This window comes from Homarus americanus, unplaced genomic scaffold, assembly GCF_018991925.1.
Source record: "Homarus americanus isolate GMGI-L3 unplaced genomic scaffold, GMGI_Hamer_2.0 scaffold45698, whole genome shotgun sequence".
Classification (NCBI taxonomy): domain Eukaryota; kingdom Metazoa; phylum Arthropoda; class Malacostraca; order Decapoda; family Nephropidae; genus Homarus; species Homarus americanus.
In genome coordinates this window covers 9,332,812-9,355,760 of record NW_024735554.1, presented here as the reverse complement: position 1 = coordinate 9,355,760, position 22,949 = coordinate 9,332,812, and the positions used below count along the sequence as shown (strand labels likewise).

General features: G+C 52.1%; 6 protein-coding genes across 6 annotated transcripts in view; all 6 read right to left on the bottom strand.

The window, feature by feature from the left end:
- Positions 1-4,406: 4,406 nt before the first annotated feature.
- On the bottom strand, positions 4,407-5,287 carry LOC121871333 (circumsporozoite protein-like). Its single transcript, XM_042373552.1, has 2 exons — positions 5,205-5,287; positions 4,407-4,920 (listed from the first exon to the last, which is right to left on the bottom strand). Exons 1-2 carry the CDS (start codon positions 5,285-5,287, stop codon positions 4,407-4,409), a joined length of 597 nt encoding a protein of 198 aa, XP_042229486.1.
- Positions 5,284-7,626, bottom strand: LOC121871331 (basic salivary proline-rich protein 1-like). Its single transcript, XM_042373551.1, has 4 exons — positions 7,490-7,626; positions 6,829-7,248; positions 6,370-6,547; positions 5,284-5,961 (listed from the first exon to the last, which is right to left on the bottom strand). The coding sequence occupies exons 1-4, from the start codon at positions 7,624-7,626 to the stop codon at positions 5,284-5,286; spliced, it is 1,413 nt and encodes a 470-aa protein (XP_042229485.1).
- A 404-nt stretch (positions 7,627-8,030) lies between these two features.
- Positions 8,031-11,328, bottom strand: LOC121871330 (collagen alpha-1(I) chain-like). The gene is made up of 7 exons (XM_042373550.1): positions 11,269-11,328; positions 10,990-11,150; positions 10,447-10,704; positions 9,764-10,106; positions 9,101-9,291; positions 8,558-8,815; positions 8,031-8,217 (listed from the first exon to the last, which is right to left on the bottom strand). Exons 1-7 carry the CDS (start codon positions 11,326-11,328, stop codon positions 8,031-8,033), a joined length of 1,458 nt encoding a protein of 485 aa, XP_042229484.1.
- A 996-nt stretch (positions 11,329-12,324) lies between these two features.
- On the bottom strand, positions 12,325-15,090 carry LOC121871329 (collagen alpha-1(II) chain-like). Its single transcript, XM_042373549.1, has 5 exons — positions 14,762-15,090; positions 14,303-14,480; positions 13,541-13,915; positions 12,878-13,068; positions 12,325-12,592 (listed from the first exon to the last, which is right to left on the bottom strand). Exons 1-5 carry the CDS (start codon positions 15,088-15,090, stop codon positions 12,325-12,327), a joined length of 1,341 nt encoding a protein of 446 aa, XP_042229483.1.
- A 507-nt stretch (positions 15,091-15,597) lies between these two features.
- Positions 15,598-16,921, bottom strand: LOC121871328 (basic proline-rich protein-like). Its single transcript, XM_042373548.1, has 2 exons — positions 16,045-16,921; positions 15,598-15,746 (listed from the first exon to the last, which is right to left on the bottom strand). Exons 1-2 carry the CDS (start codon positions 16,919-16,921, stop codon positions 15,598-15,600), a joined length of 1,026 nt encoding a protein of 341 aa, XP_042229482.1.
- Positions 16,922-19,321: 2,400 nt separating this feature from the next.
- The window catches only part of LOC121871500 (abnormal spindle-like microcephaly-associated protein homolog), a 62,587-nt gene continuing 58,959 nt past the window's right edge, over positions 19,322-22,949 (bottom strand). The window contains exon 26 of the mRNA XM_042373888.1: positions 19,322-21,079. Within this exon, the coding sequence (XP_042229822.1) occupies positions 20,843-21,079 (237 nt within the window). The 3' untranslated portion in view covers positions 19,322-20,842. The remainder of the gene's footprint in view (positions 21,080-22,949) is intronic.

The window sequence follows — 22,949 nt, the reverse complement described above, 5'->3', positions numbered from 1 at the left end:
TTGTGAACCACGAGGATAAATTCTTGCGGGGAAAGTTCACATATCTTGGAGAATCTATCTTCATGTCGTAACTTAAGTGAACTTGTTAGATACCCTCCTACAGCTCCAGTGGATGAGGAAAAATGAACGTTGGGAACTCTGAGAATCACTGGTCTAGACAGATAAAATGAAAAAGACTGGGGACAGATTGAGCTTGGTAGGCTGGGGAGGGCGGGCGGACGGGTATGCTAGGGAGGGCGGGCGGGCTAAGGAGGGCGGACAGGAGGTCTAAGGAGGGCGGGAGGACCATGCCAAGAACTCGGGCCGCGGCGAGGGAAAAAAGTGCTCCCTCGTTTGTACAGGAGCAAAAATTACGTCAGTTTTCCTACGCGCGCAGCTCTAATTTATTGCTGGATAAAAGTGTTTTCCCGGGCGAGGGGCTGTGTATGTGTGTGTGTGTGTAGAGGAGATATTATGAGCGTGTTTGGAAGGGTTTGTGTGTAGGTGCTGTAGGATACTGTAAGTTGTAACGGTAGTCATGGAAATGTTGTGATGATGGTCGTGGTATTTTGAAGAAATGAAAAGAGTAATTGTTGTAGGTGTGGTTGTAAAGAGATGTTGATAGTGGTCGTAGTGGTATAAAAATTGTTAGTGGTTGTAATGACATAAACATTGATAGTGGTTGTAGTGGTATAAAATTGTTAGTGGGAGTGGTATAAACATTGATAGTATTAGTATACGCATAGTTATTAGTGGTTGAAATGTTTGTATATGTTGTGACCAACCATACGCCAGAGATAGTGATATTAGTGGTTGTGAGGTTAGTGGTAGTTGTTGTCACTAAGATTGTGGTACTAGTGAATGACTGTTGATGCAATTGCGTAAATTAAGTTGTTTTGGGGGTTTAATTGTTCGTTGTAATAACTGTAATAGTGCTTATTGATCAGATTGTGGTGGATCTGTGTAGTGGTAGATTGGTAGATTTCAGTAGTAATTGCTGTAGCCTGGATGTAGAAATGGTAGGTAGTTGATTAAGGATTGTGGAAGGTCAGATTGTGATAGTTGCATCGCATTACAGATTGTAGTAGTAGGAGGTCATAAATTGTGGTAGATTAGATCGTGGTAGTAGTTTTTTTGTAGTGGTAGTGGCGGCTGATCATAAATTATGATAGTAGTGTTGGTAGATCAGATTGTGGTAGTAATGGTGAGTTGGTCAGATTGTGATAGATGCGAGATTGTGGTGGTTGATCGGAACTGTCGTAGTGGTATTGGTGATAGGTTTTGTTTGTTTTGTGTTTGTAACGTTACTTGCTTTATATTAAATTATTCTATTTTATGTTTGTGATAATATGTGAGTGTTGGTTACGTCTCATGTATATTATTTGTTAATCTATACATTGGAACCATTACGATTATTTGTTTGTTAAATAATTATACATAGATTTTTTCGGGATTTATAATTATATTACAGTATTTAAAACTTAACTTTCTCAAAGAAAAGATTATACTGTATCTAGTTATTTTCTTTCGTGTGTGTGGGGGGGGGGTAATCCTGAATTATTCCTCGTACTGTGAAAATTATAAAAAAAAAAAATCTGTCGTCAGTCCAATAAAAAGAAAAAAACGCTGAAATATTTTGACGTGAATGCATATTGTGAGAGGTCTTAAGTTTTTCCCGCGTTATTCAGAGTTTTTTTGCTGGGTCGGTTATTCGTCAAAACAGTGGGTGTTTGCTCTGTTCCTTCAGCCCCGGGTTTTGACAGCGCGGGAAATTCTGATTTTTATCGGAAGTCAACGAGTTTCTCTGTTTGTCTTATCCTTGGAAGAAAAAAATTAACTTTATTTTCCACGCATTCATTTTCTCCTCTGTTTGTTTGTGGCATTATTTTGTTTTGTTTTTTGTTTATCTTAAGTAACGTCAAGGATGTGCTCCTTCTTAATGCCAAGACAGGCGAAGTCATTGTTTGCGTCTCCCTCATAAAGTGACAGACATTTTGATTTTTCGAATCACGTGAAGATTAGACCTTTCCACCACTCAGCTTGTTTCACTTGATGATTAAAAGCATTTTCAATATTTCAGAGAAGAGTAATGGCATATAATTAATCTAATTTCAATCGCAACATCCATGAAAAATATTTTACACACTACTATTTTTTTTATTCCAAAGAGCAACAAATAATTTAGGAGAGGAAATCCCCATTCATGTGTATCCCTTGGCAAATACGCATGAAATTATTGCGGAACGTAATCCTTTGTTGTGGCGAGGATTTTTAAGGGTAAGCTAATATAACACGCTTGGAAAAATATATATTCGTTTATTATTCTGGTTGACTGTAAACAGCATTAACATTGACTGTGTAATATGAGCAGGCTTTGATGTAGTGCTGGGCGGGGAGAAACCTTCTGGTGGCGCACGCACACTCAAACTCATACTTACGTGATGTCATGCACGCAAATGCAAATTCAAGCTCGTGCACTCACACTCGTGATCGTAAACTCGGCTTATGCCCAAAGGGAATAAAGTCTAACTTAACTTAGGGTGCAGCTAAACACACTATCACATACCCCACTCCAGGGTAGACATTAGTGGGCGCTGTACCATCTTGGATTTTTACTCTGTTTTGTGCATAATTTAGCACTGAACCTAAACATCACGTCTCAGCCTCCGATGAAAACAGAATCGTCTCGCCCACCATCAACTGAATTGACTCCAGTACTCCATAAACTCCATGCTAGAGCGGAATAATCATATTCAATATAAACTGCATTAAAATAATTATTGAAACCAGACTGATTTGCTTTCTGACTAATATTTTTATGTTCAGTTATCCGGTATAGGTTACCACTGCCCCTGAGAGGTCCCTGGGAGCGTCGATGTCCTTAGGAGCGCTTCTGGAAGCGCCACCGTCCCTGGAAGTGCCACTGGGAGGATCGTTGTCCCTAGGAGGGCCCCTGAGAGAACCCCTGGGGGCGCCAGCGCCTCTGTCAGGGCCCCTGCCTGCGCCAGCACCTCTAGTAGTGCCCCTGGGGGCGCCACCGCCCCTGGCAGCGCCGCCGTTTCTGGGAGGGCCCCCGAAGGCACTGTCGTTTCTGGGAGGGCCCCTGAGGGCGCTGCCGTTCATTGGAGGGCCCCTGGGGGCGACATTGTCCCACGGAGAGAGCCCCTGGGGGCGCCAGTGCCCCTGATGGCGCCACCGCCCCTTGCAAGGCCCCTGAGAGTGCTCCCGTCCCAGGAAGGGCCTCTGGTTGCAGTAGTTTTTGCATTATTTAGAACTCTGAGAGAAGCAGCGTTAAATAAATACACTGCCGCCCATCACATTTCCAGTATTATAGCATTCTGAAGAAGGTATTGGAGAATAATATCCAACAGGAAATCATAAGTTCTGGTGTTGTGCTGACTGACCTCTCTTTTCTCCTATTGGCTGTTATTTGGTGGGTTAAAAGAATAGTTCACCAATCACAGTTAAGCAAGGGACAGCTGGAAGTATGTACTACTGTATATAGGATACGACGGACAAGCATGCTATAGGGCCCCTGGGGTCGGCATCGCCCCTGGGAACTCCACTGTCCCTGGCATGACCCTTGGGGAAACCACTGCCCCTGAGAGGTCTCTGGGAGCGTCGCTGTCCATAGGAGAGCTTCTGGGAGCGTCACCGTCCCTGTCAGTGCCACTGGGAGGATCGCTGGCCCTAGGAGGGCCCCCGTGAGCGCCGCTGTCACTGAGAGAGCCCCTGGGGGCGACGGCGCCCCTGGCAGGGCCCCTGCCTACGCCAGTACCTCTAGCAGTGCCCCTGGGGGCACCAACGCCTCTGGCAGGGCCCATGGAGGCGCTGCCATCCCTGGGAGGGCCCCTGAGAGTGCTCCCGTCCCTGGAAGGGCCTCTGGTTGCAGTAGTTTTTGCGCTATTTAGAGCTCTGGGAGAAACAACGTTAAATAATTACACTGCCGCCCATCACATTTCCGGTATTATCGCATTCTGAAGAAGGTATTTGAGAATAATATCCAACAGGAAAACATAAGTTGTTGTGTTGTGCTGACTCACTGCTCTCTGCTCCTATTGGCTGTTATTTGGTGGGTTAAAAGAATAGTCCACCAATCACAGTTAAGCAAGGGACAGCTAGAAGTATGTACTACTGTATATAGGATACGACGGACAAGCATGCTATAGGGTCTCTGGGGACCCTTGGTACGGTCCCTGGGGTCGGCATCGCCCCTGGGAGCTCCAATGTCCCTGGCATGGGCCTTGGGGAAACCACTGCCCCTGAGAGGTCCCTGGGAGCGTCGCTGTCCATAGGAGAGCTTCTGGGAGCGCCACCATTCCTGGCAGTGCCACTGTGAGGATCGCTGGCCCTGGGAGGGCCCCCGTGAGCGCCACTGTCCCCGAGAGAACCCCTGGGGGCGACGGCGCCCCAGGCAGGACCCCTGCCTATGCCAGCACCTCTAGCAGTGCTCCTGGGGGCGCCAAGGCCTCTGGCAGGGCCCATGGAGGCGCTACCGTCGCTGGGAGGGCTCCTAGGGCGCTGCTGTCACTGGGAGAGACCCAGGGGGCTCCACCGCCCCTGGCAGGGCCCCTGGGGGAGCCACCGCTCCTGCCAGGCCCACTGGGAGCGTCGCAATCTTTGGGAAGGCCCATGGGGGCGCCGCTCTTCCTGGGAGTGCCACCGCCTCTGGCGAGGCCCCTAGGGTCGCCACCATTTCTGGGAGGGCCCCGAGGGTGCTGCCGTTTATGGGAGGGCCCCTGAGGGCGCTGCCGTTCCTTGGGGGTCCCTGGGGGTGACATTGTCCCAGGGAGAACCCCTGGGGGCGCCAGCGCCCCTAATAGCGCCACCGTCCCTTGCAGGGCCCTTGGAGGCGCCGACGTCCCTGGGAGGGCCTCTGCGGCGCCGCTGTTCCTGGGGGCGCCACTGTACCTGGGAGGACCCCTGAGAGTGCTCCCTTTCCTGGAAGGGCCTCTGGTTGCAGTAGTTTTTGCGCTATTTAGAGCTCTGGGAGGAGCAACATTAAATAAATACACCGCCGCCCATCACATTTCTTCCAGTATTATCGCATCCTGAAGAAGGTAATGGAGAATAATATCCAACAGGAAAACATAAGTTGTGGTGTTGTGCTGACTGACTGCTCTCTGCTCCTATTGGCTGTTATTTGGTGGGTTAAAAGAATAGTCCACCAATTACAGTTAAGTAAGGGACTGTTGGAAATATTTAATATATATGACATGACAGACAAGCATGCCATAGGGCCCCTGGGGACCCTTGGTACGGTGTCTGGGGTTTTCATCGCCCCTGGGAGCTCCACTTTCCCTATCATGGTCCTTGGGGAAACCACTGCCCCTGAGAGGTCTCTGTCCATAGGAGAGCTTCTGGGAGCGCCACGTCCCTGGCAGTGACACTGGGAGGATCGCTGGCCCTGGGAAGGCCTCCGTGAGCGCCGCTGTCCCTGAGAGAGTTCCGGGGGGCGACGGCGCCCCTGGCAGGGCCCCTGCCTATGCCAGTACCTCTAGCAGTGCCCCTGGGGGCGCCAACGCCTCTGGCAGGGCACATGGAGGTGCTGCTGTCCCTGGGAGGGCCCCTGGGGGCTCCACCGCCCCTGGCAGAGCCGCTGGGGGCGCCACCACTCCTGCCAGGCCCCCTGGGAGCGCCTCCATCTTTAGGAAGGCCCATGAGGGCGCCGCTCTTCCTGGGAGTGCCACCGCCTCTATCAAGGCCCCTGGGGGCGCCACCGTTTCTTGGAGGGCCCCCGAGGGTGCTGCCGCTTATAGGAGGGCCCCTGAGGGCGCTGCCGTTCCTTGGGGGGCCCCTGGGGGCGACATTGTCCGAGGGAGAGTCCCTGGGGGCGCCAGTGCCCCTAAAAGCGCCACCATCCCTTGCAGGGCCTTTGGAGGCGCCGACGTCCCTGGGAGGACCTCTGTGGTGCCGCTGTTCCTGGGGGCGCCACTGTCCCTGGGAGGACCCCTGAGAGTGCTCCCTTTCCTGGAAGGGTCTCTGGTTGCAGTAGTTTTTGCGCTATTTAGAGCTCTGGGAGAAGCAACATTAAATAAATACACCGCCGCCCATCACATTTCTTCCAGTATTATCGCATCCTGAAGAAGGTAATGGAGAATAATATCCAACAGGAAAACATAAGTTGTGGTGTTGTGCTGACTGACTGCTCTCTGCTCCTATTGGCTGTTATTTGGTGGGTTAAAAGAATAGTCCACCAATCACAGTTAAGTAAGGGACTGTTGGAAATATTTAATATATATGACATGACAGACAAGCATGCCATAGGGCCCCTGGGGACCTTTCGAACTGTCCCTGGGGTCAACGCAACCCCTGGAAGCTCCGCTGTCCCTGGCATGTCCCCTGGGGGCGCTGCCGTCCCTGGGAGGGCTCCGAGGGCGCTTCTGTCACTGGGAGAGACCCTGGGGGCGCCGCCATCCCTGGGAGGGCTCCTAGGGCGCTGCTGTCACTGGGAGAGAACCTGTGGGCGCCGCCGTCACTGGGAGGGCCCCTGAGGGCACCAAATTTCCTGGGAGAGCCCCTAGGGGTACCACCGACCCTGGCACGGCATCTGGAAGTGCCCCCGTACCTAGGAGAGCACCTGGTTGCAGTAGTTTTTGCGCTATTTAGAGCCCTTGGAGAAGCAACGTTAAATAAATACACCGCCGCCCATCACATTTCTTCCAGTATTATCGCATTCTGAAGAAGGTATTGGAGAATAGTATCCAACAGGAAAACATAAATTGTGGTGTTGTGCTGACTGACTGCTCTCTGCTCCTATTGGCTGTTATTTGGTGGGTTAAAAGAATAGTCCACCAATCACAGTTAAGCAAGGGACAGCTGGAAGTATGTACTATATAGGACACGGACAAGCTTGCTATAGGGCCCCTGGGGACCCTTGGTACGGTCCCTGGGGTCGGCATCGCCTCTGGGAGCTCCACTGTCCCTGGAATGGCCCTTGGGGAAACCACTGCCCCTGAGAGGTCCCTGGGAGCGTCGCTGTCCATAGGAGAGCTTCTGGGAGCGCCACTGTCCCTGTCAGTGCCACTGAGAGTATCGCTGGCCCTAGGAGGGCCCCCGTGAGTGCCGCTGTCCCTGAGAGAGCCCCTGGGGGCGACGGCGGCCCTGGCAGGGCCCCTGCCTACGCCTGTACCTCTAGCAGTGCCCCTGGGGGCGCCAACGCCTCTGGCAGAGCCCATGGAGGCGCTGCCATCCCTGGGAGGGCCCCTGAGAGTGCTCCCGTCCCTGGAAGGGCCTCTGGTTGCAGTAGTTTTTGCGCTATTTAGAGCTCTGGGAGAAACAACGTTAAATAATTACACTGCCGCCCATCACATTTCCGGTATTATCGCATTCTGAAGAAGGTATTTGAGAATAATATTCAACAGGAAAACATAAGTTGTTGTGTTGTGCTGACTGACTGCTCTCTGCTCCTATTGGCTGTTATTTGGTGGGTTAAAAGAATAGTCCACCAATCACAGTTAAGCAAGGGACAGCTGGAAGTATGTACTACTGTATATAGGATACGACTGACAAGCATGCTATAGGGTCTCTGGGGACCCTTGGTACGGTCCCTGGAGTCGGCATCGCCCCTGGGAGCTCTAATGTCCCTGGCATGGGCCTTGGGGAAACCACTGCCCCTGAGAGGTCCCCGGGAGCGTCGCTGTCCATAGAAGAGCTTATGGGAGCGCCACCATTCCTGACAGTGCCACTGTGAGGATCGCTGGCCCTGGGAGGGCCCCCGTGAGCGCCACTTTCCCCGAGAGAACCCCTGGGGGCGACGGCGCCCTAGGCAGGACCCCTGCCTATGCCAGCACCTCTAGCAGTGCTCCTGGGGGCGCCAAGGCCTCTGGCAGGGCACATGGAGGCGCTGCCGTCCCTGGGAGGGCCCCTGGGGGCTCCACCGCCCCTGGCAGAGCCGCTGGGGGCGCCACCACTCCTGCCAGGCCCCCTGGGAGCGCCTCCATCTTTAGGAAGGCCCATGAGGGCGCCGCTCTTCCTGGGAGTGCCACCGCCTCTATCAAGGCCCCTGGGGGCGCCACCGTTTCTGGGAGGGCCCCCGAGGGTGCTGCCGTTTATAGGAGGGCCCCTGGGGGCGACATTGTCCCAGGGAGAGTCCCTGGGGGCGCCAGTGCCCCTAAAAGCGCCACCGTCCCTTGCAGGGCCTTTGGAGGCGCCGACGTCCCTGGGAATGCCTCTGTGGCGCCGCTGTTCCTGGGGGCGCCACTGTCCCTGGGAGGACCCCTGAGAGTGCTCCCTTTCCTGGAAAGGTCTCTGGTTGCAGTAGTTTTTCCGCTATTTAGAGCTCTGGGAGAAGCAACATTGAATAAATACACCGCCGCCCATCACATTTCTTCCAGTATTATCGCATCCTGAAGAAGGTATTGGAGAATAGTATCCAACAGGAAAACATAAGTTGTGGTGTTGTGCTGACTGACTGCTCTCTGCTCCTATTGGCTGTTATTTGGTGGGTTAAAAGAATAGTCCACCAATCACAGTTAAGTAAGGGACTGTTGGAAATATTTAATATATATGACATGACAGACAAGCATGCCATAGGGCCCCTGGGGACCTTTCGAACTGTCCCTGGGGTCAACGCAACCCCTGGAAGCTCCGCTGTCCCTGGCATGTCCCTTGGGGGCGCTGCCGTCCCTGGGAGGGCTCCGAGGGCGCTTCTGTCACTGGGAGAGACCCTGGGGGCGCCGCCATCCCTGGGAGGGCTCCTAGGGCGCTGCTGTCACTGGGAGAGAACCTGTGGGCGCCGCCGTCCCTGGGAGGGCCCCTGAGAGCACCAAATTTCCTGGGAGAGCCCCTAGGGGTACCACCGACCCTGGCACGGCATCTGGAAGTGCCCCCGTACCTGGGAGGGCACCTGGTTGCAGTAGTTTTTGCGCTATTTAGAGCTCTTGGAGAAGCAACGTTAAATAAATACACCGCCGCCCATCACATTTCTTCCAGTATTATCGCATTCTGAAGAAGGTATTGGAGAATAGTATCCAACAGGAAAACATAAATTGTGGTGTTGTGCTGACTGACTGCTCTCTGCTCCTATTGGCTGTTATTTGGTGGGTTAAAAGAATAGTCCACCAATCACAGCTAAGCAAGGGACAGCTGGAAGTATGTACTATATAGGACACGGACTAGCCTGCTATAGGGCCCCTGGGGACCCTTGGTACGGTCCCTGGGGTCGGCATCGCCCCTGGGAGCTCCACTGTCCCTGGCATGGCCCTTGGGGAAACCACTGCCCCTGAGAGGTCCCTGGGAGCGTCGCTGTCCATAGGAGAGCTTCTGGGAGCGCCACTGTCCCTGGCAGTGCCACTGAGAGTATCGCTGGCCCTAGGAGGGCCCCCGTGAGTGCCGCTGTCCCTGAGAGAGCCCCTGGGGGCGACGGCGCCCCTGGCAGGGCCCCTGCCTACGCCAGTACCTCTAGCAGTGCCCCTGGGGGCGCCAACGCCTCTGGCAGGGCCCATGGAGGCGCTGCCATCCCTGGGAGGGCCCCTGAGAGTGCTCCAGTCCCTGGAAGGGCCTCTGGTTGCAGTAGTTTTTGTGCTATTTAGAGCTCTGGGAGAAGCAACATTAAATAAATACACCGCCGCCCATCACATTTCTTCCAGTATTATCGCATCCTGAAGAAGGTAATGGAGAAGAATATCCAACAGGAAAACATAAGTTGTGGTGTTGTGCTGACTGACTGCTCTCTGCTCCTATTGGCTGTTATTTGGTGGGTTAAAAGAATAGTCCACCAATCACAGTTAAGTAAGGGACTGTTGGAAATATTTAACATATATGACATGACAGACAAGCATGCCATAGGGCCCCTGGGGACCTTTCGAACTGTCCCTGGGGTCAACGCAACCCCTGGAAGCTCCGCTGTCCCTGGCATGGCCCCTGAGGGCGCTGCCGTCCCTGGGAGGGCTCCTAGGGCGCTGCTGTCACTGGGAGAGACCCTGGGGGCGCTGCCGTTCCTTGGGGGGCCCCTGGGGGCGACATTGTCCCAGGGAGAGTCCCTTGGGGGCGCCAGTGCCCCTAAAAGCGCCACCGTCCCTTGCAGGGCCTTTGGAGGCGCCGACGTCCCTGGGAATGCCTCTGTGGCGCCGCTGTTCCTGGGGGCGCCACTGTCCCTGGGAGGACCCCTGAGAGTGCTCCCTTTCCTGGAAAGGTCTCTGGTTGCAGTAGTTTTTCCGCTATTTAGAGCTCTGGGAGAAGCAACATTGAATAAATACACCGCCGCCCATCACATTTCTTCCAGTATTATCGCATCCTGAAGAAGGTAATGGAGAAGAATATCCAACAGGAAAACATAAGTTGTGGTGTTGTGCTGACTGACTGCTCTCTGCTCCTATTGGCTGTTATTTGGTTGGTTAAAAGAATAGTCCACCAATCACAGTTAAGTAAGGGACTGTTGGAAATATTTAATATATATGACATGACAGACAAGCATGCCATAGGGCCCCTGGGGACCTTTCGAACTGTCCCTGGGGTCAACGCAACCCCTGGAAGCTCCGCTGTCCCTGGCATGTCCCTTGGGGGCGCTGCCGTCCCTGGGAGGGCTCCGAGGGCGCTTCTGTCACTGGGAGAGACCCTGGGGGCGCCGCCATCCCTGGGAGGGCTCCTAGGGCGCTGCTGTCACTTGGAGAGAACCTGTGGGCGCCGCCGTCCCTGGGAGGGCCCCTGAGAGCACCAAATTTCCTGGGAGAGCCCCGAGGGGTACCACCGACCCTGGCACGGCATCTGGAAGTGCCCCCGTACCTGGGAGGGCACCTGGTTGCAGTAGTTTTTGCGCTATTTAGAGCTCTTGGAGAAGCAACGTTAAATAAATACACCGCCGCCCATCACATTTCTTCCAGTATTATCGCATTCTGAAGAAGGTATTGGAGAATAGTATCCAACAGGAAAACATAAATTGTGGTGTTGTGCTGACTGACTGCTCTCTGCTCCTATTGGCTGTTATTTGGTGGGTTAAAAGAATAGTCCACCAATCACAGCTAAGCAAGGGACAGCTGGAAGTATGTACTATATAGGACACGGACTAGCGTGCTATAGGGCCCCTGGGGACCCTTGGTACGGTCCCTGGGGTCGGCATCGCCCCTGGGAGCTCCACTGTCCCTGGCATGGCCCTTGGGGAAACCACTGCCCCTGAGAGGTCCCTGGGAGCGTCGCTGTCCATAGGAGAGCTTCTGGGAGCGCCACTGTCCCTGGCAGTGCCACTGAGAGTATCGCTGGCCCTAGGAGGGCCCCCGTGAGTGCCGCTGTCCCTGAGAGAGCCCCTGGGGGCGACGGCGCCCCTGGCAGGGCCCCTGCCTACGCCAGTACCTCTAGCAGTGCCCCTGGGGGCGCCAACGCCTCTGGCAGGGCCCATGGAGGCGCTGCCATCCCTGGGAGGGCCCCTGAGAGTGCTCCAGTCCCTGGAAGGGCCTCTGGTTGCAGTAGTTTTTGTGCTATTTAGAGCTCTGGGAGAAGCAACATTAAATAAATACACCGCCGCCCATCACATTTCTTCCAGTATTATCGCATCCTGAAGAAGGTAATGGAGAAGAATATCCAACAGGAAAACATAAGTTGTGGTGTTGTGCTGACTGACTGCTCTCTGCTCCTATTGGCTGTTATTTGGTGGGTTAAAAGAATAGTCCACCAATCACAGTTAAGTAAGGGACTGTTGGAAATATTTAACATATATGACATGACAGACAAGCATGCCATAGGGCCCCTGGGGACCTTTCGAACTGTCCCTGGGGTCAACGCAACCCCTGGAAGCTCCGCTGTCCCTGGCATTGCCCCTGAGGGCGCTGCCGTCCCTGGGAGGGCTCCTAGGGCGCTGCTGTCACTGGGAGAGACCCTGGGGGCGCTGCCGTTCCTTGGGGGGCCCCTGGGGGCGACATTGTCCCAGGGAGAGTCCCTGGGGGCGCCAGTGCCCCTAAAAGCGCCACCGTCCCTTGCAGGGCCTTTGGAGGCGCCGACGTCCCTGGGAATGCCTCTGTGGCGCCGCTGTTCCTGGGGGCGCCACTGTCCCTGGGAGGACCCCTGAGAGTGCTCCCTTTCCTGGAAAGGTCTCTGGTTGCAGTAGTTTTTCCGCTATTTAGAGCTCTGGGAGAAGCAACATTGAATAAATACACCGCCGCCCATCACATTTCTTCCAGTATTATCGCATCCTGAAGAAGGTATTGGAGAATAGTATCCAACAGGAAAACATAAGTTGTGGTGTTGTGCTGACTGACTGCTCTCTGCTCCTATTGGCTGTTATTTGGTGGGTTAAAAGAATAGTCCACCAATCACAGTTAAGTAAGGGACTGTTGGAAATATTTAATATATATGACATGACAGACAAGCATGCCATAGGGCCCCTGGGGACCTTTCGAACTGTCCCTGGGGTCAACGCAACCCCTGGAAGCTCCGCTGTCCCTGGCATGTCCCTTGGGGGCGCTGCCGTCCCTGGGAGGGCTCCGAGGGCGCTTCTGTCACTGGGAGAGACCCTGGGGGCGCCGCCATCCCTGGGAGGGCTCCTAGGGCGCTGCTGTCACTTGGAGAGAACCTGTGGGCGCCGCCGTCCCTGGGAGGGCCCCTGAGAGCACCAAATTTCCTGGGAGAGCCCCGAGGGGTACCACCGACCCTGGCACGGCATCTGGAAGTGCCCCCGTACCTGGGAGGGCACCTGGTTGCAGTAGTTTTTGCGCTATTTAGAGCTCTTGGAGAAGCAACGTTAAATAAATACACCGCCGCCCATCACATTTCTTCCAGTATTATCGCATTCTGAAGAAGGTATTGGAGAATAGTATCCAACAGGAAAACATAAATTGTGGTGTTGTGCTGACTGACTGCTCTCTGCTCCTATTGGCTGTTATTTGGTGGGTTAAAAGAATAGTCCACCAATCACAGCTAAGCAAGGGACAGCTGGAAGTATGTACTATATAGGACACGGACTAGCGTGCTATAGGGCCCCTGGGGACCCTTGGTACGGTCCCTGGGGTCGGCATCGCCCCTGGGAGCTCCACTGTCCCTGGCATGGCCCTTGGGGAAACCACTGCCCCTGAGAGGTCCCTGGGAGCGTCGCTGTCCATAGGAGAGCTTCTGGGAGCGCCACTGTCCCTGGCAGTGCCACTGAGAGTATCGCTGGCCCTAGGAGGGCCCCCGTGAGTGCCGCTGTCCCTGAGAGAGCCCCTGGGGGCGACGGCGCCCCTGGCAGGGCCCCTGCCTACGCCAGTACCTCTAGCAGTGCCCCTGGGGGCGCCAACGCCTCTGGCAGGGCCCATGGAGGCGCTGCCATCCCTGGGAGGGCCCCTGAGAGTGCTCCAGTCCCTGGAAGGGCCTCTGGTTGCAGTAGTTTTTGTGCTATTTAGAGCTCTGGGAGAAGCAACATTAAATAAATACACCGCCGCCCATCACATTTCTTCCAGTATTATCGCATCCTGAAGAAGGTAATGGAGAAGAATATCCAACAGGAAAACATAAGTTGTGGTGTTGTGCTGACTGACTGCTCTCTGCTCCTATTGGCTGTTATTTGGTGGGTTAAAAGAATAGTCCACCAATCACAGTTAAGTAAGGGACTGTTGGAAATATTTAACATATATGACATGACAGACAAGCATGCCATAGGGCCCCTGGGGACCTTTCGAACTGTCCCTGGGGTCAACGCAACCCCTGGAAGCTCCGCTGTCCCTGGCATGGCCCCTGAGGGCGCTGCCGTCCCTGGGAGGGCTCCTAGGGCGCTGCTGTCACTGGGAGAGACCCTGGGGGCGCTGCCGTTCTTTGGGGGGCCCCTGGGGGCGACATTGTCCCAGGGAGAGTCCCTGGGGGCGCCAGTGCCCCTAAAAGCGCCACCGTCCCTTGTAGGGCCTTTGGAGGCGCCGACGTCCCTGGGAATGCCTCTGTGGCGCCGCTGTTCCTGGGGGCGCCACTGTCCCTGGGAGGACCCCTGAGAGTGCTCCCTTTCCTGGAAAGGTCTCTGGTTGCAGTAGTTTTTCCGCTATTTAGAGCTCTGGGAGAAGCAACATTGAATAAATACACCGCCGCCCATCACATTTCTTCCAGTATTATGGCATCGTGAAGAAGGTATTGGAGAATAGTATCCAACAGGAAAACATAAGTTGTGGTGTTGTGCTGACTGACTGCTCTCTGCTCCTATTGGCTGTTATTTGGTGGGTTAAAAGAATAGTCCACCAATCACAGTTAAGTAAGGGACTGTTGGAAATATTTAATATATATGACATGACAGACAAGCATGCCATAGGGCCCCTGGGGACCTTTCGAACTGTCCCTGGGGTCAACGCAACCCCTGGAAGCTCCGCTGTCCCTGGCATGTCCCTTGGGGGCGCTGCCGTCCCTGGGAGGGCTCCGAGGGCGCTTCTGTCACTGGGAGAGACCCTGGGGGCGCCGCCATCCCTGGGAGGGCTCCTAGGGCGCTGCTGTCACTGGGAGAGAACCTGTGGGCGCCGCCGTCCCTGGGAGGGCCCCTGAGAGCACCAAATTTCCTGGGAGAGCCCCTAGGGGTACCACCGACCCTGGCACGGCATCTGGAAGTGCCCCCGTACCTGGGAGGGCACCTGGTTGCAGTAGTTTTTGCACTATTTAGAGCTCTTGGAGAAGCAACGTTAAATAAATACACCGCCGCCCATCACATTTCTTCCAGTATTATCGCATTCTGAAGAAGGTATTGGAGAATAGTATCCAACAGGAAAACATAAATTGTGGTGTTGTGCTGACTGACTGCTCTCTGCTCCTATTGGCTGTTATTTGGTGGGTTAAAAGAATAGTCCACCAATCACAGTTAAGCAAGGGACAGCTGGAAGTATGTACTATATAGGACACGGACAAGCGTGCTATAGGGCCCCTGGGGACCCTTGGTACGGTCCCTGGGGTCGGCATCGCCCCTGGGAGCTCCACTGTCCCTGGCATGGCCCTTGGGGAAACCACTGCCCCTGAGAGGTCCCTGGGAGCGTCGCTGTCCATAGGAGAGCTTCTGGGAGCGCCACTGTCCCTGGCAGTGCCACTGAGAGTATCGCTGGCCCTAGGAGGGCCCCCGTGAGTGCCGCTGTCCCTGAGAGAGCCCCTGGGGGCGACGGCGCCCCTGGCAGGGCCCCTGCCTACGCCAGTACCTCTAGCAGTGCCCCTGGGGGCGCCAACGCCTCTGGCAGGGCCCATGGAGGCGCTGCCATCCCTGGGAGGGCCCCTGAGAGTGCTCCAGTCCCTGGAAGGGCCTCTGGTTGCAGTAGTTTTTGTGCTATTTAGAGCTCTGGGAGAAGCAACATTAAATAAATACACCGCCGCCCATCACATTTCTTCCAGTATTATCGCATCCTGAAGAAGGTAATGGAGAAGAATATCCAACAGGAAAACATAAGTTGTGGTGTTGTGCTGACTGACTGCTCTCTGCTCCTATTGGCTGTTATTTGGTGGGTTAAAAGAATAGTCCACCAATCACAGTTAAGTAAGGGACTGTTGGAAATATTTAACATATATGACATGACAGACAAGCATGCCATAGGGCCCCTGGGGACCTTTCGAACTGTCCCTGGGGTCAACGCAACCCCTGGAAGCTCCGCTGTCCCTGGCATGGCCCCTGAGGGCGCTGCCGTCCCTGGGAGGGCTCCTAGGGCGCTGCTGTCACTGGGAGAGACCCTGGGGGCACCGCCGTCCCTGGGAGGGCTACTAGGGCGCTGCTGTCACTGGGAGAGAACCTGCTGGCGCCGCCGTCCCTGGGAGGGCCCCTGAGAGCACCAAATTTCCTGGGAGAGCCCCTAGGGGTGCCACCGTCCCTGGCACGGCATCTGGAAGTGCTCCCATACCTGGGAGGGCACCTGGTTGCAGTAGTTTTTGCGCTATTTAGAGCTCTTGGAGAAGCAACGTTAAATAAATACACTGCCGCCCATCACATTTCTTCCAGTATTATCGCATCCTGAAGAAGGTATTGGAGAATAGTATCCAACAGGAAAACATAAGTTGTGGTGTTGTGCTGACTGACTGCTCTCTGCTCCTATTGGCTGTTATTTTGTGGGTTAAAAGAATAGTCCACCAATCACAGTTAAGCAAGGGACAGCTGGAAGTATGTACTATATATGAAACAACGGACAAGCGTGCTATAGGGCCCCTGGTTACCCTTGGTATGGTCCCTGGGGTTCCGCATCGCCCCTGGGAGCTCCACTGTCCCTGGCATGGCCCTTGGGGAAACCACTGCCTCTGAGAGGTCCCTGGGAGCGTTGCTGTCCATAGAAGAGCTTCTGGGAGTGCCACCGTCCCTGGCAGTGCCACTGGGAGGATCGGTGGCCTTGGGAGGGCCCCCGTGAGCGCTGCTGTCCCTGAGAGAGCCCCTGGGGGCGACGGCGCCCCTGGCAGGGCCTCTGCCTACTCCAGCACCTCTATTAGTGCCCCTGGGGGCGCCAACGCCACTGGCAGGGCCCATGGAGGTGCTGCCCTCCCTGGGATGGCCTCTGGAGGCTCCACCACCCCTGCCATGGCCCTTGGGGGCGCCATCCCTCCAGCCAGGCCCCCTGGGAGCGCCGCCATCCATGGGGTCGGCGCCACCACTGGGAGGGTCCCTGGGAGCTACCTGGGGATGCCATTGCCCCTGCGAGGGCCCCTGGGAGCGAGCACTGTCCCTAGGACAGTCTCTGGGAGCACCGCTATCCATGTCAGTGCCCTTGGGAGGATCGCTGTCCTTGGGAGGGCCCCCGTGAGTGCTGATGTCCCTGAGAGAGCCCCTGGTAGGGCCCCTGGGGGAGCCAGCACCCCTAGGGTCGCCAACACCTCTGGCCGAGCCCATGGAGGCACTGCCGTCCCTGGGAGGACCCCCTTGGAGTGTCGCTGCCCCTTGGATAGCCCCTGGGGACGCCACCGCCATTGGTAGGGCCCCTGGAGGAGCCACCTCCTTTGACAGGTCCCCTGTGGGCACCGCCAACCCTGGGAGTGCCACCGCCCCTATCAAGGCCCCTGGTGGTGCCACCATTTCTGGAAGGACCTCTGAGGGCGCTGCCATCCCTGGGAAGGCCCTGAGGGCACTACCACCTATGGCAAGGCCTTTAGGGGCGCCACCGCCCTTTGCAGAGCCCTTGAGGGCACCGTCGACCCTTGGAGGGCTCTTAGGGCGTCGCTGTCACTGGGAGAGACCCTGGGGGCACCGACGTTCCTGGGAGGGCCTGTGGGAACGCCCTGGCTTGCGCTGCCGCCCCTGGCAGGGCCCCTGCGGGCATTCCCGTCCATGGGAGGACCCCTGAGAGCGCCAATTTTTCTGGGAGAGCCCCTAGGGGTGCCACCGCCCCTGGGACGGCATCTGGAAGCACTCCCGTACCTGGGAGGGCCCTGGTTGCAGTAGTTTTAACGCTATTTGGAGCTCTGAGAGCCCCCTGGCAGGACCCTTAGGTTTTTTTTTTTTTTTTAGAGAAAGGAGGGTGAAAGAAGATTAGAGTTGGGTGGATGGAAGTTATAGTTCGGAAATTGAAGAAATTTAGGAGGAAGTAAGAGAAGCCCACCTAGCTAAGCTAATAGTGTGTTAGGGTTGTGTTATGGGTTAGTTATTGTCTGTCGGTAAAGGCGCCAACGCTTCTGGCAGGGCCCATGAAGGCGCTGCCATGCATGGGAGCGCCGCTGTCCCCGGGAGATCCCCTGGGGGCGTCACCGCCCCTGGCAGGGACCCCAGGGTGCCGCCATCCCTTGGAGAGCCCCTGAGGGTGCTGCCATCCCTGGAAGAGCCTTTGGGAGCGCCACTGCCCCTGGGGGTGCCGCCGTTTCTGGGAGGGTCCCCGAGGGCGCTAATGCTCCTGGCAAGGACCCTAAGGGCACCACCGCCTCTGGCAAGGCCCCTGAGGCACCAACGCCCCTTGGTGGTGTGGGTATTGAGGGAGTGGAGGCGGGGGTGGGTTATGGAGGGCATGGGGTAGGGGTGTGGGTATGGAGGGCATGGGGTAGGGGTGTGGGTATGGAGGGCATGGGGTTAGGGTTGTGGATTATGGAAGGCAGGGATGAGGGGTGTGGGTATTGAGGGCGTGGATCAAGGGTGTGGGTATTGAGGGCCTGGAGGAGGGGTGTGGGTTATGGAAGGTGTAGAGGCGGGGTATGGGTATGGAGGGCATGGAGGAGGAGTGAGAGTTATGGAAGGCGTGGAGAGGTGTAGGTTATGGAGTGCAAGGAGTGATGTGGATTATGGAAGGCATGGAGGAAGGGTGTGGGTATGGAAGGCATGGGTATTGAGGGCATGGAGGGGTGTGAGTTATTGAAGGTGTGGGTATGGAGGAGGGGTGTGGGTTATGGGAGGTGTGGAGTGGGGGTGTGGATTATGGAAGGCATGGAGGGGTGTGGGTTATGGAGGGCGTGGAGGGATGTGGGTATTGAGAGCATGGACGAGGGGTGTGGGTTATGGAAGGCGTGGAGTAGGGGTGTGGATTATGGAAGGCATGGAGGGGTGTGGGTATTGAGGGCGTGGAGGAGTGGTATGGGTATGGGGTCATGGGGGAGGGGTGTGGGTATGGAGGGCACAAGGGAGCTTCATATACTATATATAGCTTCATGGAGTAAATATATAAAATTTCCAAAAGCCTCTTGGTCCCAAGCATTTTAGATTTCTGATACTGTACTTCACTCTTGAGTATACAGTGCAGTACAGTACAGTAGTTATTTTACATGCATATTTTCTCTGGCTAGTAAGGCTCTATTCACACTACTTGTATAGGGACAGTCACGCTCCATTCACCTTCCAGTCAAATATTATTACATGCAAGTCCACAGTCGCAGTCACGGTCAAATCAAGTTTCGCTCATACAAGTGACGATCCGTAGAATGATATATTGACTGGAGCGGGACGGTACTGTGTGCATCCCTTCCCGTGCCGCACCACCAGTGTGGATTGAAACAACGTGCTTGCTCCAGTCTTGCTTCGGTCGTCACTGAGTTTGGTTGTGTATTCTTTGGTTTGGTGTTGTGAACATGGATCCAAAGAAGAAGAAATCATGCAAGTGGAATTATGGGAGAGGTAGGTTTATTTGAAGAAAACAATAATGACTTGCATTTAGTACATATTAAACAAAATATAGCCTTTTACAAATTAGTATTACACAAATGATTTCATCGCTCTTTTCAGATGAATTATTAATTGAATTAGTGAAAATCAAGACAGAGTTGTATGACTTGATTTCTCCATGGCATAGTGATAACGTGGCAAAACGAAGAAGCTGGGTGGAAATAGGCAGTCGATTGGATAAAGGTTAGTTTTTTAATAAACATCTTCCCACAACATCTGAGGGACACGAGATCGTCCCTTGACTGGACCTTGTATGTTAATACCCTAGGACCGTGACCGGAGCGAGCTGTCTCTTGACTGGACCGTGACCATCCCTATAGTGTGAATAGAGTAAGCAGTAAGGCATAAAAAAAAAATATACAGTATATATATTCTTTTTATTCTTTAATTGAAAAATATATACAAAATGTTAATGACAGATGAGTAAGGTAAAATGGGTTTTACTTTCTTTGTTAACAGTATTTTAGAGTGGAAAGCTGTTTACTGTTTTACTGTATCAATATACAAAACCTTTTCAACTCAACTAGCCCTCCCAAAGGGGAAAAAAATCACCTACTTAGAGAAACTAAAAATACATCAAGTTTAAGGAATTACAACATAAGTTCATTATTGTAATGCAACGAGGCATACAGTATGGTTGGAATACACAACTATGCACAATGAGAAAACTTAATTAAGATTAACAAGCTCATTTTATTTACTCCAAACTAAAAGCCTAGAATGAGTTTAAATTGAAAATAAGGAACATCTGGTCACATTGTTAGTTTATGTCTTCAGTAATAAAAAATTATTCTAGCCATTACCCATATACAGGAGTCCCCCTATTTATGATGAATTTATGTTGCTGAAAAACCTATGGCAGGCCAAAATATTACAATCAGGATCATCAGAATATGGGGTTCAATGGGATACATTCCCAGCCAGTCCGACACTCTCTCACATATCATCGAAAATAAAATGCATACAATAATAATATACAGTACATAAAAACAATTAAATAACATTCACCACCTCATTAAAAACAAGCCTGGTTGCCATCACATTCCCTTTGAGGATAAGAGGACTCTTGAAGGTGGAGAAGAGACGTCACTCTGACTCCCACACAGCTTCACCTTGAGACATGGTTTTCCTGGGTGCCTTGGCCTTCCCAGACATTTTCAAAGTTACACTGCTCACTTAACAAACACAAAAACAGAGCAAACCATAATTTAAAAACTATGATAGTGGCCGACACTGCTCATATAGAAAAAAATCACTTAAGTCACCAAAACAAAGTACAAATGTGAATGTCAGTCATGTCCTCTCACTTAAAACAAAAGTAAACAGAACATTGATAATTAATCGGTGAGTTACACGATTACAGGCATGTGCATCGCCATGGAATAAAGCTTGGGGCTGTGGTGCACTGGGTGGCCACATTGCAGTGTGTGGATAGACTGCAGCTGACAAGTGCACCAAGAGATGAGAGATGTGCTCCATATTTCACATTGGCCGGACAATGACCATCATTCATGAATTTTTTTTTCATCATATAAATAGGGGGGATGGTTTCAATACATTGCCATCATTCAGGTGAAATATTGTAGATAGGGAGATCCTAAATCAGGGAATACCTGTGCTCTGTGTTATCAACATAACCCAATTAGTTAAACAGAATACCACAGTTTACCCCATGTAATCCCCATACACTATAGGACTATTCACTAATACTCTTCATATAAAAATTAGGACTGTCCACTAATACTCTTCATATAAAAATTTGAACTTAAAATGAACATAATATAATTTCATATTCCATTCATAGACTACTAAGTCTGGTAATAAAATTATATTCCTAAAGTGGAATTCAAAACCTTATATTGTTCTTACTATTACACTCAATTATTACTTTGTATTCATCCCAAGTTGAGCCAATAGTGTCACCATTGCAGAAATGGGGTCATCAAACTCTCTAATATCATCAGGTTTCAGAGACCATTCAGGTGCTATTGATGGCAGTTTTGAAATAGGAAGAGGTGAGTAATTGACTGGGTGCTTTCCTCGTTGACTGGCATTCTCACGTCGTATCATCAGGGATTTAATACTTCTAAGGTCTGTTGTTACTTTAGGGTTCTTCATATCCTGTTTAAAATCAGAAAACATGGAAAATAAATGCAATTTACTTTGAAGGTTCATCACATATTAATTACAAAAAGGAAATAATTATCTTTTTAGGTAGTAGGTACAGGTACACCACCAATTTTCCGGCACCTCTTTTAATCCAGACAAAATTCCCACGACATCCAGATTAGTTTACTGGGCTGCCCACAGATGGCGTTATGCGGTAACAGCGCTCACTTTGTTTACTTAGCAGTTGCTGGTGGTAGCTCCTAGATTTTGTGTAATTCTCAGCTTATTTTGGACATATTTAACCCCAGCTATGGCTTCAAGGGCAAGTACAAGTGTCAGTGGTGGTGTAAAGCATAAACATCAGGCCATATCGATACAAGATAAGGTGGAACTCTTGAGAAAACTTGACCGTGGTGTTTCGGTGCGACAGGTGTGCGATCAGTATGGTATTGGTTCGTCAACTGTGTATGATATAAAGAAGCAAAGAGAAAAAGTAATGAGATTGTATGCAGAAAGTGCTTCCAAGAAGCAAATGTTCATTAGAAAAACATTGAAAGATGGTAAGAGTACTGAACATGATAGTGATGATGGAATGGGTTCGACAACGTCGCATTGAAGGAGTGGAATTGTCAGGTAGCATGATAATGCAACAGGCAAAGGTGTTCCATGAAGAACTTAATTTAGAACATAACTGTGACTATTGTGAAGGATGGCTTCAAAGGTTGAAGAAGCATCATGGAATTGCAATGCGTAAGGTATGTGGTGAAAAACGGTCTGCAAACAAGGAAGGAGCTGCAGAGTATGTGGACAAATTTGCCAAGCTTGCAGCTGATGAACACCTCAGTCCCGAGCAGGTGTATAATGCAGATGAAATTGCATTGTATTGGCGATGAACACCCTAAAAAACATTAACAACGGAGGATGAAGAAGAGCCCACAGGATTCAAACAGTCTAGGGATCGAGTTACCAATCTAGGATGCTCAAATGTAGCAGGCACTTACAGATGTAAGCCACTGGTTATTGGTAAAAGTAAATGCCCTAAAGCCTTGAAAGGTGTTAAAATTTACCCAGTGACATACCATGGCAATAAGAAGGGCTGGATTACCACAGTGCTTACCTTAGAGTGGTTTGAAAAGTATTTTGTGCCAGAAACCAGAGCACACTGCAAATCTGTTGGCCTACCAGATGATTGCAAAATTCTTCTCATTTTGAACAAATGTTCAGCTCACCCCAAAGCTGAACTTATGTGTAAGAACAATGTTTATACAGTGTATTTACCTCCAAACTGTACATCACTGATCCAGCCCCAAGACCAAGGAATACTGCGCTCTCTGAAGGTTAAGTATTGTTCACTGTTCATGAAACGTATGCTAGATGTGGTAAATGCTGGTAAGCCTGTAGAGACATTTATAAAAGATTTTAACATGAAAGATGTGCTGTGATTTATTGCTTGTGCCTGGGACAAGGTAGAAGCATCAACACTAAAAAAGGCTGGCATAAGTTGTGGTCTGCCCTGATGTTTGAAAATTTCCTTGAGGAAAGTGAAGACAATGACTTTACAAAGTTTTGTGTCTCAAAAGAGAAGTAAGTTGTTCACGAGTTGCTTGAGTATGCAAGAGATGTTACAGGATCTATGGCCAATGAGGTAGGCAATCAGCTCAGTGAAGATAATCTGACAGAGTGGATGAGTGTAGACGAAGATGCACCTGTTGTTCATCACTATTCTAACTGAAATTGTAGATATTGTTCTGAGTCCTGAAAAACAATGAAGGTGATGAAGAACACAGTGATGAACAGGAAACAGATGAAGCTGAAAGAGTTTCTATTGACAAGTTAATTGAGTTGTCAGATCACTTTAGGTTAGAGCAACGTTCCTTCGTGA